The sequence below is a fragment of the Mus musculus genome, chromosome 14, assembly GCF_000001635.26.
Source record: "Mus musculus strain C57BL/6J chromosome 14, GRCm38.p6 C57BL/6J".
Classification (NCBI taxonomy): Eukaryota; Metazoa; Chordata; class Mammalia; order Rodentia; family Muridae; genus Mus; species Mus musculus.
Genome location: NC_000080.6, coordinates 75732202 through 75745167, shown reverse-complemented (window position 1 = coordinate 75745167; position 12966 = coordinate 75732202). Strand labels below are relative to the sequence as shown.

The window sequence follows — 12966 nt, the reverse complement described above, 5'->3', positions numbered from 1 at the left end:
GCAGGTCGCAGCCTGGCCCTTGGTCTGATGCCCCTGTGCTGTGCCCTCACCCTGCTGCCCTCTCTAGCTTCCCCCACTCTTGCCGACCCTTCTCTCTCCCTTCTCTCCTTCCACAGATGCCCCTTCTGTGAAGACAAACCTTCTGTAGTAAATTCACACTTGCACACTCTTTTTAAAAGTTTGAAGCATCTAATATATTGGATTATGATTTATGACTTATGTATTTATTTTATGTATATGAGTACACTGTAGCTGTCTTCAGACACACCAGAAGAGGGCATTGGATCCCATTACAGATGGTTGTGGGAATTGAACTCAGGACCTCTGGGAGAACAGTCAGTGCTTTTAACTCCTGATAAATCTCTGTGTAGTCCTGGGTTATGATTTATATATGATAAAATTTGCTCAGTTTAAATGTCAGCCGGATGAGTTTTGGAGAGTGTATTTACTGGTATAACTACTTCTATCAAAAATGAATCTGCTATGAACCTATTTTTGTTTTTGTGTTTGAGACAGGATCTTGTGTAGTACGGGCTGGCTTTGTATTCCTGATGTAGCCCAGACTGGCTTTGAACTCTTGATCTTCCAACCTCTACTTAATTATAGGTGTGTGCCAACATACTTGGCTAAAAACAATTTTATCATCACCCCCCCCCCCCCATGCAAATTTGCAAATTTCTCAAGTAAATTAACTCTCTTCCCTGTTTTGTTTTTCTTTTTTGTTTTCCCTTCCTCTCCCTTCCCCGGTGTATCTCAGGATGGCTTTGAACTCATGATCCTCTTGCTTCAGCTTTCTGAGTGCTGCTATTACAGGCATGTATGACCATGCCAGATTTTTATCTATTTTTAAGAAATGAATGATTTCTTATAACATTGGTATATGGGCAGATAAGACCATATTCTCTTTCACTTTTCATTTTTACTTATTGTGTGTGGATGTTCTGCCTACACATATGTCTGTGTACCAGTTACGTGCCTAGTGCCCTCAGTATCGAGAAGATGTTGGATTCTCTGGAACTAGAGTTATAGAGTTATAGACAGTTGGGTTCTGGGAATTGAATTGGGTCATCTGGAAGAACAACCAGTGCTCTTAACTACAGGGCTATCCCTGCAGTTCCCCCAAAGTCCATACTTAATTTACTACATGATTTTCAAGATTATATTCTCATTAATATAATTCTTATAGGTAACATTAATATTAATATTTACCCAGTGCCCTATGCTAATTCTTCAAATTTGGCAAACTTAAGAACCAGATTCTAGCTTCTTAAGAAAAAAAACACTTATTTTTTTTTTATGTGTGTCTTTAATATTGCTCTTTACTTGACTCTGGAAATGACCAGTGCTTTTCATATCCTTTGCTTTTCCCAGCATATAGATGCTAAATATTTAACAAAGCTCAAAGCTACTTATTAGTGGCTGAGCCCTAGAAATAAGATTCAGTTAGGTAATGCCTGCCACTTAACTTGTACTTTCCCATGTAATTCATTCATTTATTTGTTTTAGTTTGTTTGATGGAATAATATTCTTTGTTTTCCAGTTTTTCTCATGGTTTGCAAAACTGCAAACTCAGATGGATCAGGATGAAGGAACTAAATATAGGTATGTGTGGGTCCTTTATTTGTTGGCTATCCTGATTTTTATATCATAGTCATCTCAAGTTACCAAAACAACTTAACAGTAAGATTTTCCTTAAGACTAGCCAGGGTGAGGATTGAGATTATAAATGATTTTAGAGAAAGAACCACAGAAAGGACGTGGATCAAGAGTTGTGTGGGAGTTCTCTGAGGTATTTATTGTTCAGGAGAAGCATGCTTGGGAGGAAGACCTTAATGAGGGCCATTTAGACTGAGCATGCCAGTGTGTGCTGCGAGCTGGGGAGGGAGGACCGTGGCAGTTCCCCCTGGGTTAGATCATGGGCTCTGCTTTTGTGATCAGTTAACAGTTATTTACTGTCTTTGTTGTTGCTTTGTTTTTGTTTTTTCAAGACAGAGTTTTATTCTGTAGCCCTGTCTGTCTTGTAACTCACTTATGTAGACCAGGCTGGCTTTGGACTCACAGAGATTTGCCTGCCTCGACTTCCCAAGTGGTGGGAGTGAAGGTGTGCACTACTACGTTTGGTCCACTCATGGCTGTTATTGCTAGGCAGTGTGTCAGGGATGTACAATCCCACTTTATCCATAGCCGATCATCAAGAAACGTTGTCATCCTCATTTTACAAATGGCCAGACTGAGGCTTGGACACATTAATTGCCAATGTCATTTAGGCTTAGAACTGCAGTTTGGACCAGGGTCTTCTAGTCTCAAATCCAAAATTCTTTTCACATCGGGTGGCCTTTGAAGGTGGCAGCTATCTGAAGGAGTAACCTTCTTTGCTGTCTTGGGATGTCCTAGTGTCCCATCTTTGGAGGTTGACACCAGTGATACATACAAGGAACCAGGTTGTGGCTCCAAGGCGATTGAATTCCTTTTGTTGCTTATGTTGTCAGTGTTTGTCTTCCTTGGCAGTGAGGTAGTGTATGGGCGGCTTCACTGTGGTTCTCAGTGTTAGGCATTTACAGCAGTGGGTCAGATTTACACCAAGATGAGACCTTATTGTTTATTGACTATGCTTATGGGGGAAAATATTATTGCCAATCCCCTCTTGGTTCTGTTTTCTAGACAGATGAGGGATTACTTGTCTGGGTTTCAGGAACAGTGTGATGCTATACTGAATGACGTGAACAGTGCTCTGCAGCATCAGGAGTCGTTGCAGAAACAGTATCTTTTTGTGTCCAATAAGACAGGAACTCTTCATGAAGCCTGTGAACAGCTCCTAAAAGAACAGGTAATTGGGAATCAGGGAAGAGACAGGGTCAGTGACGAATCCATTAGTGATGAATGCTATTTAACTTTGGTTTTCTTAACTTCTGAGTAGGTCATGAAGGTTGCTCTGTATGAGACTGTGCTAAACATGCAGATTGCTGTAAAGGGGGCAGAGCCCCGGCAGACTTCCTTGTTTTGCTCTATAGGTGCAGCTACATAGTGTACTGGTTATTTTGTTCTGTCCTTTACTACTGACAGTTTCAGATAAGCAGAGTGATTGCACTCAGGGTGGGTTTTTGTTTGTAACCGTCTGCCTGAGGAGGTTGCGCAGAGAGAGTGTTGAAGTTACTCTATTTCAGAATTTTCTCTATTTTTTGTGTTTTTAAAAGACACTTATAATTTAAAAGACACTTATTTTATAAAAGACCACATAATAGTAATTATAGTCTTCTTGTTGATGGGTGCACAACTTCTTGATCATGATTCCGAAGTCATACCCGATTTAAACTTAAAATGTCAAATATAAATGTGTTCAAAGTAATTTTGATGTTAGAGTACTGATTTTATGTATTTTTATATTAATTGATTTTTCTTTTTAACACGTGAGTCGGAGCTTGCTGATCTTGCTGAGCACATCCAACAGAAGCTGTCTTATTTTAATGAGTTGGAGACGATTAACACAGTAGGTGCTTTGTACCTTTTTGTAAAGTTAGTGATATCTTATTTTATATTTCCCTTTGTAGTAGTCTTCAAGCATATGAAGTGATACTTGAACTTAATAGCTGGTCACTGAGGTGGTTTCTGATTTAAGTATGGATACACTGTTATAAGTTTGGAATTTTCCCTATGTAATTCAAATAGGATTTCTTAAATTGAGTTATTGTGACTGGATGACTGGTTGATTGCCTGTTCTAGCATTTTCCCTATAAGCTGTGAAAATTAGGACAATAAATGTCCAGCTTTAAATGTTGCTGTGTTGAATTTCTATAATCCCGTCCACACATTTTTAAGCTAACTCTCATGTTCAGTTTGAAGATCCATGTAGTCACCAGAAAGCAGATAACTAGGGCTTCTGAGTAAGTTACATCTCTATGTTTCTGACTTGTGAGTTGGCTGTAATTATTTATAAATCATATTAGTAAGTTATTAAAATAATCGTAATTACTATAGTCCACTATTAAAAACATAAAAGTAAAGCTGACAGCCATTTAGACTGGGATGCTGTGTGAATTGGCTCGTTGGCAGGTCACCTTAGTATCAAGAAAGAATAATTGCCTAGTAATAGTAATAGTTGGCCTTTTTTCTTTTTTTCTTTTTTTTTTCTGGAAATTGAACCCAGGGTCCCATGAGCCTGCTCGCAAGTGCTGTGACTGCTAGTTGATCCTTTAACCATAAGAACGTGGACTGTGACCAAATGCAGGCATATTGTTGTGAAGTGATAGAAAGTGGGGTACTGGGTCCGAGATGTAGAATTCAGTTTAGCATTGCACAGCAGCATAGCAAAAACATCTCTGGGACTCTTTTCTGCTTGCTTATTTATTTTTTGCTAGGATGACACTAACTAGGTTGTTACACATGGGCCACAGTTGAGGATATTTCAGAGATTGTTCAAGGCTGTTTTATTACCCTAAAAGTACACTATTATATTTAAAAATGTTACCTTTTAGTTGATAATTTTTAATGTTTACTTTTTTGTTGCTGTTAATCGATTGTTCCTTTTCCTTCTACTTGAAGAAATTGAATTCCCCTACGTTGTCTGTGAATAGTGAAGGATTTATCCCTATGTTGGCCAAGTTAGATGATTGTATAACATATATTTCATCGCATGTAAGTCATATTTTTATGTTTTAAAAATATTAACATTTCTACTATGTCTCTTAGACTATACAATCATTTTTTCCTAGTGGAAAAAATATAGTCAGCTCTCTCTGTGTAGCTTTCTCCTGTGTGAATTAAAAAAGTTGTGCATTGTAAAGATTAAAAATTACCTTTTGTTTGTACTAAATGTATACAGCCTATTTTCCTTGTTTTCATTATTCCCTGAATGGTACAGCATAATAGCGGTCCCATAGCAGCTATGTCATGTTAGTCTCATAAGTAACTGTATGAGGGAGGAGGTATTTTATTTAAGGTATCTGAGTACTCTCTTACCCTTGGGATCTTAGAACTAGTGCTGTGTGAGTACTGAGGGATGATTACATGTCTGTAATGTGATGAAGAAAGCGAGTGCATCTTGTGTTGCTGTTCTTTGTGGTAAACACAGTACTTTTGGCTTCTGAGAATCCCTGGAGTGGAAAAGGCCCTCACTGATCCAGCCTTATCCTCCTTAAGGATGTGACGTTCCCATGTTCGTTTATGGATACTCTTGGAAATAGATTGCTTGGGTGGGGGCGCAGGCGATGCCCAGAAGACAAGCCCTTTCATTTTATCCCTCTCTTGATTCCCCCAAGCACTTCCTGCTGTTTTTAGTTTGGCTAACTCCCTTTCGTGTCTAGTAGGGTCGTAACACTAGTCTCCAAGTTTGTGGGGCAGTGACATTTAATTGCTTGTAGCTGCAAATGCTGACTGAGCCCCTACTTTGTGTCCCAAGTCATTCATTCAAGTTGTCTTCTTTATGGAGCTAATAATCTGCAGAACTTAATGTATTGCTTTGCATAGAGGACACCTTGGTTGTCATTGACAGTTTGCTAATTGTTAATGTTTATCTCTTTTGTAAATTTCCTTGTTTTACAGCCTAATTTTAAAGATTATCCTGTATACTTACTGAAGTTTAAACAATGTCTTTCTAAAGCTTTGCACCTCATGAAGACATATACTGTGAACACACTGCAGACTCTCACAAATCAGTTACTAAAAAGGGTGAGTTAATTGATCCAAATGTCAGCTTGGTTTTTATATTTGATTTATTTGCCTTCCACAATCTTTATCTGAACTAATACTATATCATTAAGTAAGAATCTATGCTGTAGGTTTTATAATAGAAAAGTATGGCTGTATCCTAGATAGCTCAGCTGGTGGAGCCCTTGCCTGGTGTTATAAAGTCTGCTTTCAACCCCTAGCAACAGGAGGAAAAATTAAAGTGAGGAAAATTACTTTTTAATTACCCACCATTTAAACTTACTCACTTTTACCATTTTTGATTTATTTTGTACCAACATTTTTATGAAAAAGCTAAAAAAAAAATGTTTCAGGTAAGAAGTAGCTTCCATTTCATTCTACAGATTATCAACTAGTGTTGGCTTCTGCTCATAGTTACTGGACTTTTGCCGTCAGAATGCATGGCCTAGGCCATGGATAACTGTTACCATGCTCTGACTGCACCCTTGGACACACCAGGGAAGCACACTGACTTCATTTAGCCCATGGGGTTTTGAGACAAGGCATCACTGTGCTGCTCAGCCTGGGCTTGAACTTGTGGTCCTCTTGCGTCGTGGATGCTTGGATTGCAGACATTTCCATCATACCCTGCAACATCCATATGTCTATTGAGTATGCCCTTACGTCTAGTATTATATTAGAAACTGATGGTGAAAAAGAGAGCTCATGAGGTCCTAGCTGTCACAGTGATTTAGAAATAATAGCTAGTAGGAATGATGAGAAAACTAGTTATAAGTTAGTATATGCTAGGTAGAAAAGTAACACACACTGACCAGGTTACAAAATAAGAGTATTGCTATCTAGGATGGTCGCTGAATAGATTTTTCTCCCAAGAAAACAAAGCTGCAAAGGCTGCATTTATTTCTTTATTTAACTCAATTTTCAGTTGTACAGACCTATGACCCACACTGCTTGGGGGACGGAGGCAGGAGGATAAGTAGTTGAAGGCCAAGTCTGTATAACTAACTCAGTGAGGCCTGTCACATGGTAAAGTAAAACTACAGGAAACTAAAGCTAGGCTGCATTGTGTGTAGAGGTAGAGCAGTGTCTAGAGTGTGCCCGGGCCTGGACCTCAGTCCCCGCCTCGGCAGGGGGAAGCAGTGAAGGAAATGTAAACCTTGGTCTCCAAGGACGTGCACTGAGATGCTAGAAACTGGCCCAGTGTCCTACACTCAGTTAGTAACAGTTTAAGTCTGAAGTCAGTCGTATTTACTGCCAAATTCAAGTAACACAGGATACATTTTAACTCTAAAGGGAAGATGATAGCACCATTAATTAGATGATAGCTATAGCAATATTAACATATATAGCTTCTTTTAGAGGTTTTCTTCTCTAAGCTTTGCTAGGCATGGAGGCCACGCAGTAGATGGATGAAGAGGTTTGTGTTCCTTTTCTGAGCAATGATGCCTTTGCTAATGTCTTTCTTTCCTGTGTTTCTTCAGGACCCCTCATCAGTCCCTAATGCAGACAATGCCTTCACACTATTTTATGTGAAATTTCGAGCCGCTGCCCCTAAAGTCAGAGTAAGTCTGTTGACACATGTTGAATGTTGTTAGGAACAGTTTCAGCCCTCCTGTGCCTTACTCTCTACTTATCCCAGGAAATGAACTTGAGTGAGAGGAAGGCACTTCAAGTCTCCAGAGCAGGAAACCCTTCACCCTTCCTGTGATGCTCAGGGCAGTTACGAGATGAGCTTAGATTTGGGGGTGGGGAAGGGGTGGGGAGATGGCTCAGATCTAAAGGGCCTTGCTGCCAAGCATGATGGCCTGAGTTCAATCCCTGGTGAAGGACAGGACCACTTTCTGCAGGATGTATGTACACAGTTAACACACACACACACACACACACACACACACACACACACACACGTCTTAGGGTTACTATTGTTCTGCAGGATGTATGTACACAGTTAACACACACACACACACACACACACACACACACACACACACACACGTCTTAGGGTTACTATTGTTATGATGAAATACTGTGACCAAAGCAATTTGAAGAGGAGAGGGTTTATTTGGCTTACACTTCCACATCACTGTTCATCAAAGGAAGTCAGGACAGGAACTCAAACGGGGCAGGAACCTGGAAGCAGGAGCTAATACACAAGCCGTGGAGGAGTGTGCTTATGGGTTTGCTCCCCGTGGCTTGTTCAGCCTGCTTTCTTATAGTATACAGGATGATACCACCCATAATGGCTGGGTCCTTCCCCATCAGTCACTAATTAGGAAAGTGTCCTACAGGCTGGCCTACAACCTGATCTTAGGATTTTTCTCAGTTGAGGTTTCCTCTTTCAGGTGACTTTAGCATGTGTCAAGTTGACATGAAGCCACTCAACACACTCACTAAACAGATGTAAAAAGAATCAAGCTCAGATTTATAGCAGCCTTGAGGATGTTATACAGGGAAGGCTTTTAGAGACAGAAGGACGTGCATTTGAGGGGATTCCTTGAGGTTTACTGTAATTGCACTTCAGGGTTGCTAGAGTCTGATGGGAATGGGAAGGAGAAGCGACAAGGCGTGTTGCACGACAGGCCGGCAGGCCAACAGGCTGACAGGCTGGTTCATGAAAAGTAGAGAACAAGCGGCTGACCTGAGGCGGAGAAGGCTTTGTCAGACACCATCTCAGAGATTACACGTAGAAGTGGATTACAGTAATGAGAAATCCACAAATAGGGTGGAGGGCCCCTCAGCAAGCAGTTTGCAGCCGTTCAGGAGAGGCATAGGGGCTGGACAGGCTCTGGTAATGACTGTATGAGGACAGGTTTGTGCCTTATGGTGTTTAAGGAATGGTCTGTATAGCTGCCCTGATTAAATCACAATTGGAGAGGAATGGTCAAAAACCAGTGTTTGTTTATGTTATACTAGCTGAGAGAGTTTAGTGGCGCTTGCACGTGTATGTTTTTTTTTTTTTTTTGGACAGGGGTCCACTGTGAGACCTTTGTGAGACCTTGCTGGTCTGGAACTCACACCTCACACTGTAGTCCAGGCTGGCCTCTAACTCACAGAGATCTGCCTGTCTCTGCCTTCACAGTTCTGAAACCAAAGAGTGTGCTCCTACTTCCAGCCAGATCGTTGATTTAAGCCACTCTTCATTTTCTCTTTTACGTTTTTAAAGGTTTATTTTTATTTTATGTATGTGAGTACATGTATGTAGTATACTGTATGTTTCCAGACATACCAGAAAAGGGCATCAGATCCCATTACAGATGGTTGTGAGCCACCATGTGGTTGCTGGGAATTGAACTCAGGACCTCAAGAAGAGCAGTCAGTGCTCTTAACTGCTGAGCCATCTCTCCAGCCCAATGTATGTTCTTTTTGTCACTAGAAGGAATGTTACACTTTCATTGACAGGACTTCATGTTCTTCCTTGAAAGTCAGCCAGTTAAAGGACAATAATTTTGTTTTTCAGATGGAAGACACTTGGTTTTATGTAGAAGACTGAGGAAGAGTTTGATGAGATTTGCATTGTGCCTGATTGGCTTCTTTTGTCTGTTAGCTAAAAGCCAGTATTGAAGATTTGATTCAGAAGGAAATGGTGTAAAGAGGACTTAGTGTAGTGGGTGACTATAAAATGATTGCCCAATCATCAGTGGTTTTACCACTTTTTAAAAAAAAAAAAAACAGTTAGTGTACATGGTGGAGTTGCGTTTATTTTATGATAAAAGGCATAAACTACTTAGCTGGCAGTACCCTCAATGGGAGTCCGGGGTGAGTACAAAATACACCCAAACCACAAGAGATTAGAAAGACGGAGAGCTGTCCTGGCCCTGGCTGGAGATAGTTACATTTGGAATGTCTGTTCTTTTCAGTGTAGTTTATTGGTTGGAATATACTGTTAGCTAAAATTACAGGGAGTTTTTTTTTAATTAGATTTATTTATGTATTTGCATGGGTATTTTGCCTGCATACTTATATATGTGTACCGCATGTGCACCACGTGCATGTCTGGTGCCATGGCTCCTCTGGAACAGACAGCTGTAAAAGCTGCTTTGTGGGTGCTGGGAATTGAACCTGTGTCCTCTACAGGAACAGCCAGTTCCTAACTGCTGAGCTGTCTACAGCCCCAAAGAAAGATTTCTTTAGGTCAGTAAGACAGAACATAATTTTGGAAAATGTAGTTACTCGGGAGCTGGAGAGAAGGCTCAGTGGTTAGGAACACTGGCCGCTGGTCCAGAGTGTGTAGGTCCAGTTCTTAGCTGCAGTTATCACGAATGTGTAGCTCCAGTCCCCGGGGATTTGATACTTTCTTGTGGCTCTTTCAGACACATGGTTCACAGACATACACACAGGCAAAACACCGATGCACATAAAAATAAATACACAAGAGAAAAGATTAGATACTCATGATATAGTTTGCTTTATGTAACCTCAGAGAGGTGAGCCTTCCTGTCTGGGCTCTGATAGAGCAGAGCACCTCTTTGACACCAGACTGGGAATTCGTGGCTATGCGTCTTTGGAAACAGTGCTGGACAGAACAGTTAATTTTGAGCACTTCTACCTATAGGATAATATACAACCATCTCCTGCAGTGTTGCATTCATTTATTTAACTTTCGTTGCTACTTCTGTTTGAGATAGGATACTGCCATATATGTAGTCCAGGTGGCGTCACATTGACTACAGAGCTTAGGCCGCCTGGGCTCCCCAGTGCTCTTTTGCTTCACCTTCCCAAGTACCGCGATTATCGGCATGCGCCACCATAGCCGGATTTAGGTCATTTTTTTCTCTTTTTTTTGGTTTTTTTCAGACAGGGTTTCCCTGTGTAGCCCTGGCTGTCCTGGAACTCACTCTGTAGACCAGGCTGGCCTCGAACTCAGAAATTCACCGGCCTCTGCCTCCCGAGTGCTGGGATTAAAGGCGTGTGCCACCACGCCCGGCTTTATGTAATGTTTTAAATGCTGTTTGCAATATTTTTTTTTTTTTTTTTTGATATTTAGTAGGTACCAGGCGGTATATAAGACTTTCTGTGCCTTTTTCCCCCTGTGGTCTATTATTAATAAATGTTTAATGATAGAAAAATATTTATGAAATGTTATTAAAACATTTATTCATCAGATTATAGAGCTAAGTATAGAGTACAATTCTGGCTTTGATTACAAAGAAAATATGGGGCTGGAGAGATAGTTCATTGGTTAAGAACACTGAATGCTCTTCCAGAGGACCCAGGTTTGATTCCCACCTCCCACATGGTATTCACAACTGTCTGTAATTCCTGTCTCAGGGTCCAGTGCCCTCCTCTGACCTCCATGGGCACTGGGACTCACATGAACAGATACGCATTGCAGGATTAAGCACCCAAACATACAAAGAAAACTAAAGAAAAAAGCAAGAAGTAAAAGAAATATGCTAATTGAATATAAGAACCCTGAAAAATATATACTGTGGTATTGAACATGATTGCTTCTTATATGCCATTTTTGTGATTTTTAACTTTTTCACATTGTTACTTAAGTGAGGGATACTAATATAACCAGTAAGCAATGGAAAGTACAGTTAAGACATGTGGACATGTAATGTGTCTTTCTTTATTTCACAGACTCTAATTGAACAGATAGAGCAACGATCTGAAAAGATACCCGAGTGAGTACTCAGCAGCTCTTGTCTTCTTGTCCTGCCCATCGCAAGTTTTTGCTCTTGGCAGTTTCTGAGCAGCTGCCTCCCTGTCTGTTCTCAGCCAAACAGTCTGTTTAGAGAGCAGAGTCTCAGGCGTGACTTAGCAAGTTTATCATGGTGATAGTCTTCCTCAGTCAGGCAGGTGTGAGTTCTCTGTTGCAAAGAATCCTTCCTGAAAAGACCAGGCTTTTGTATCACTTAATTGTGGTTTCTGGTCTATGTCTATATTCCTGAGTGTTTTTTTTTTTTTTAAAGATTTATTTATTTTTTATTTATATGAGTACACTGCAGCTGTCTTCTGACACACCAGAAGAGGGTATCAGATCCCATTACAGATGGTTGTGAGCCACCATGTGGTTGCTGGGAACTGAACTCAGGACCTCTGGACGAGCAGTCAGTGCTCTTACCCGCTGAGCCCTCCCTCCTGCATGTTTTTAATGTGAGCAAATGAGAGGCCACCATTGTGGCTTTAGAAGCCTGGCAATCTATTCCGGAGCTTAGGATTAGATTTAAGTTTTGCACTTCAAATAAAAATTTATACAACATATACTCCAGTTTTACTATTTTTTCTAGTTGATAGTATTATATATTCACTGTCTGTAGTGATGGGCTCATAAAGATATTTTTTTAATTCAGCCATCTCTTGTACTTTGACCTTATTCCTTTCCCATACCCTCCCTCTCTCTGTTCATTAGTAGGTCTCTCCTGTCCCCAGCTGCTCCCTCTCCTTTCATGTCTTGTGTGTGTCTGTGTAAATCCAGCCTCCACACAGGAGAGGAGGAGTCACACAGCATTTCTCCTCTTGTTCTCTGTTTGCCTCCCATCAGATACCAGCACCTTCTCAATGACATCCACCAGTGTTACCTTGATCAGCGGGAGCTCCTTTTGGGCCCAAGTATTGCCTACACTGTCACAGAGTTAACCAGCCAGAACAACAGAGACCATTGTGCCTTGGTGAGTGCCTGCTGGTAGACTGGTCCCGTGCTTTGCTATTTGAGACACGCTGGCTCACCTTATTATCAATCAGCACTCATTTCCAAGTCTGACTGTGCTCCTGATGCTGGCAGTCGCCTCTGACCTTGTTTCTGCAGCGTGCAGCGTGGTGGGGAAAGTCAGTCCTATTAGACTCGGTGAGCTGATATTGTTCTGCTCCCAGATCAGCATTTCCCATACTGGGAATTCATCCTTCAACTTTGTAAAATAGTCTCACTTTTCTCTTTAATATGAAGATTTATAAGTACGTATTCTTTGAATGCATCTTTAAACTCATTTTTGAAAGGTGAAGTTTCAGAGTTTGTGGATTTATGTTAAAATGTAATTTTTATGTGTTACTTTTCTTTTTTTGGTTTAAGATAGGGTCTCACTATGCAACCTAGATTGGCCTTTGCTTATCAGCCTCAGCCTTTGATGGCTGGTATTACACGTATGTGCCACCAGGCCTCAGGGTAGTTTTTGATGCATAAATGGCCTTTTGTTTAGTGTGACTTTAATTCATACTTTAGAAAAACACATAAAAGTTATTTTTTAAAGTACCCCCTTTTATCTAGAAAATCATGTTTATTATCAAGAGTTTAGAAAATAAAAGTAGAAAGTAAAGTAATAAAAGTAAATAAAAGTAGTGTAAGAAATTAAAAATTAGATCCTATTTTGCAGTAATCCATTG

General features: G+C 40.5%; 1 protein-coding gene across 3 annotated transcripts in view; it reads left to right on the top strand.

The window, feature by feature from the left end:
• The window catches only part of Cog3 (component of oligomeric golgi complex 3), a 52288-nt gene that overhangs the window by 9471 nt on the left and 29851 nt on the right, over positions 1–12966 (top strand). For 2 of the 3 annotated variants that reach the window (NM_177381.3, XM_006519148.4), the window contains exons 3-10: positions 1541–1602; positions 2662–2827; positions 3413–3487; positions 4540–4632; positions 5539–5664; positions 7125–7205; positions 11227–11270; positions 12131–12257. In NM_177381.3, coding sequence (NP_796355.2) covers positions 1541–1602; positions 2662–2827; positions 3413–3487; positions 4540–4632; positions 5539–5664; positions 7125–7205; positions 11227–11270; positions 12131–12257 — 774 coding nt within the window. The remainder of the gene's footprint in view (positions 1–1540; positions 1603–2661; positions 2828–3412; positions 3488–4539; positions 4633–5538; positions 5665–7124; positions 7206–11226; positions 11271–12130; positions 12258–12966) is intronic. The other variant, XM_011245092.2, reaches the window with a different exon arrangement.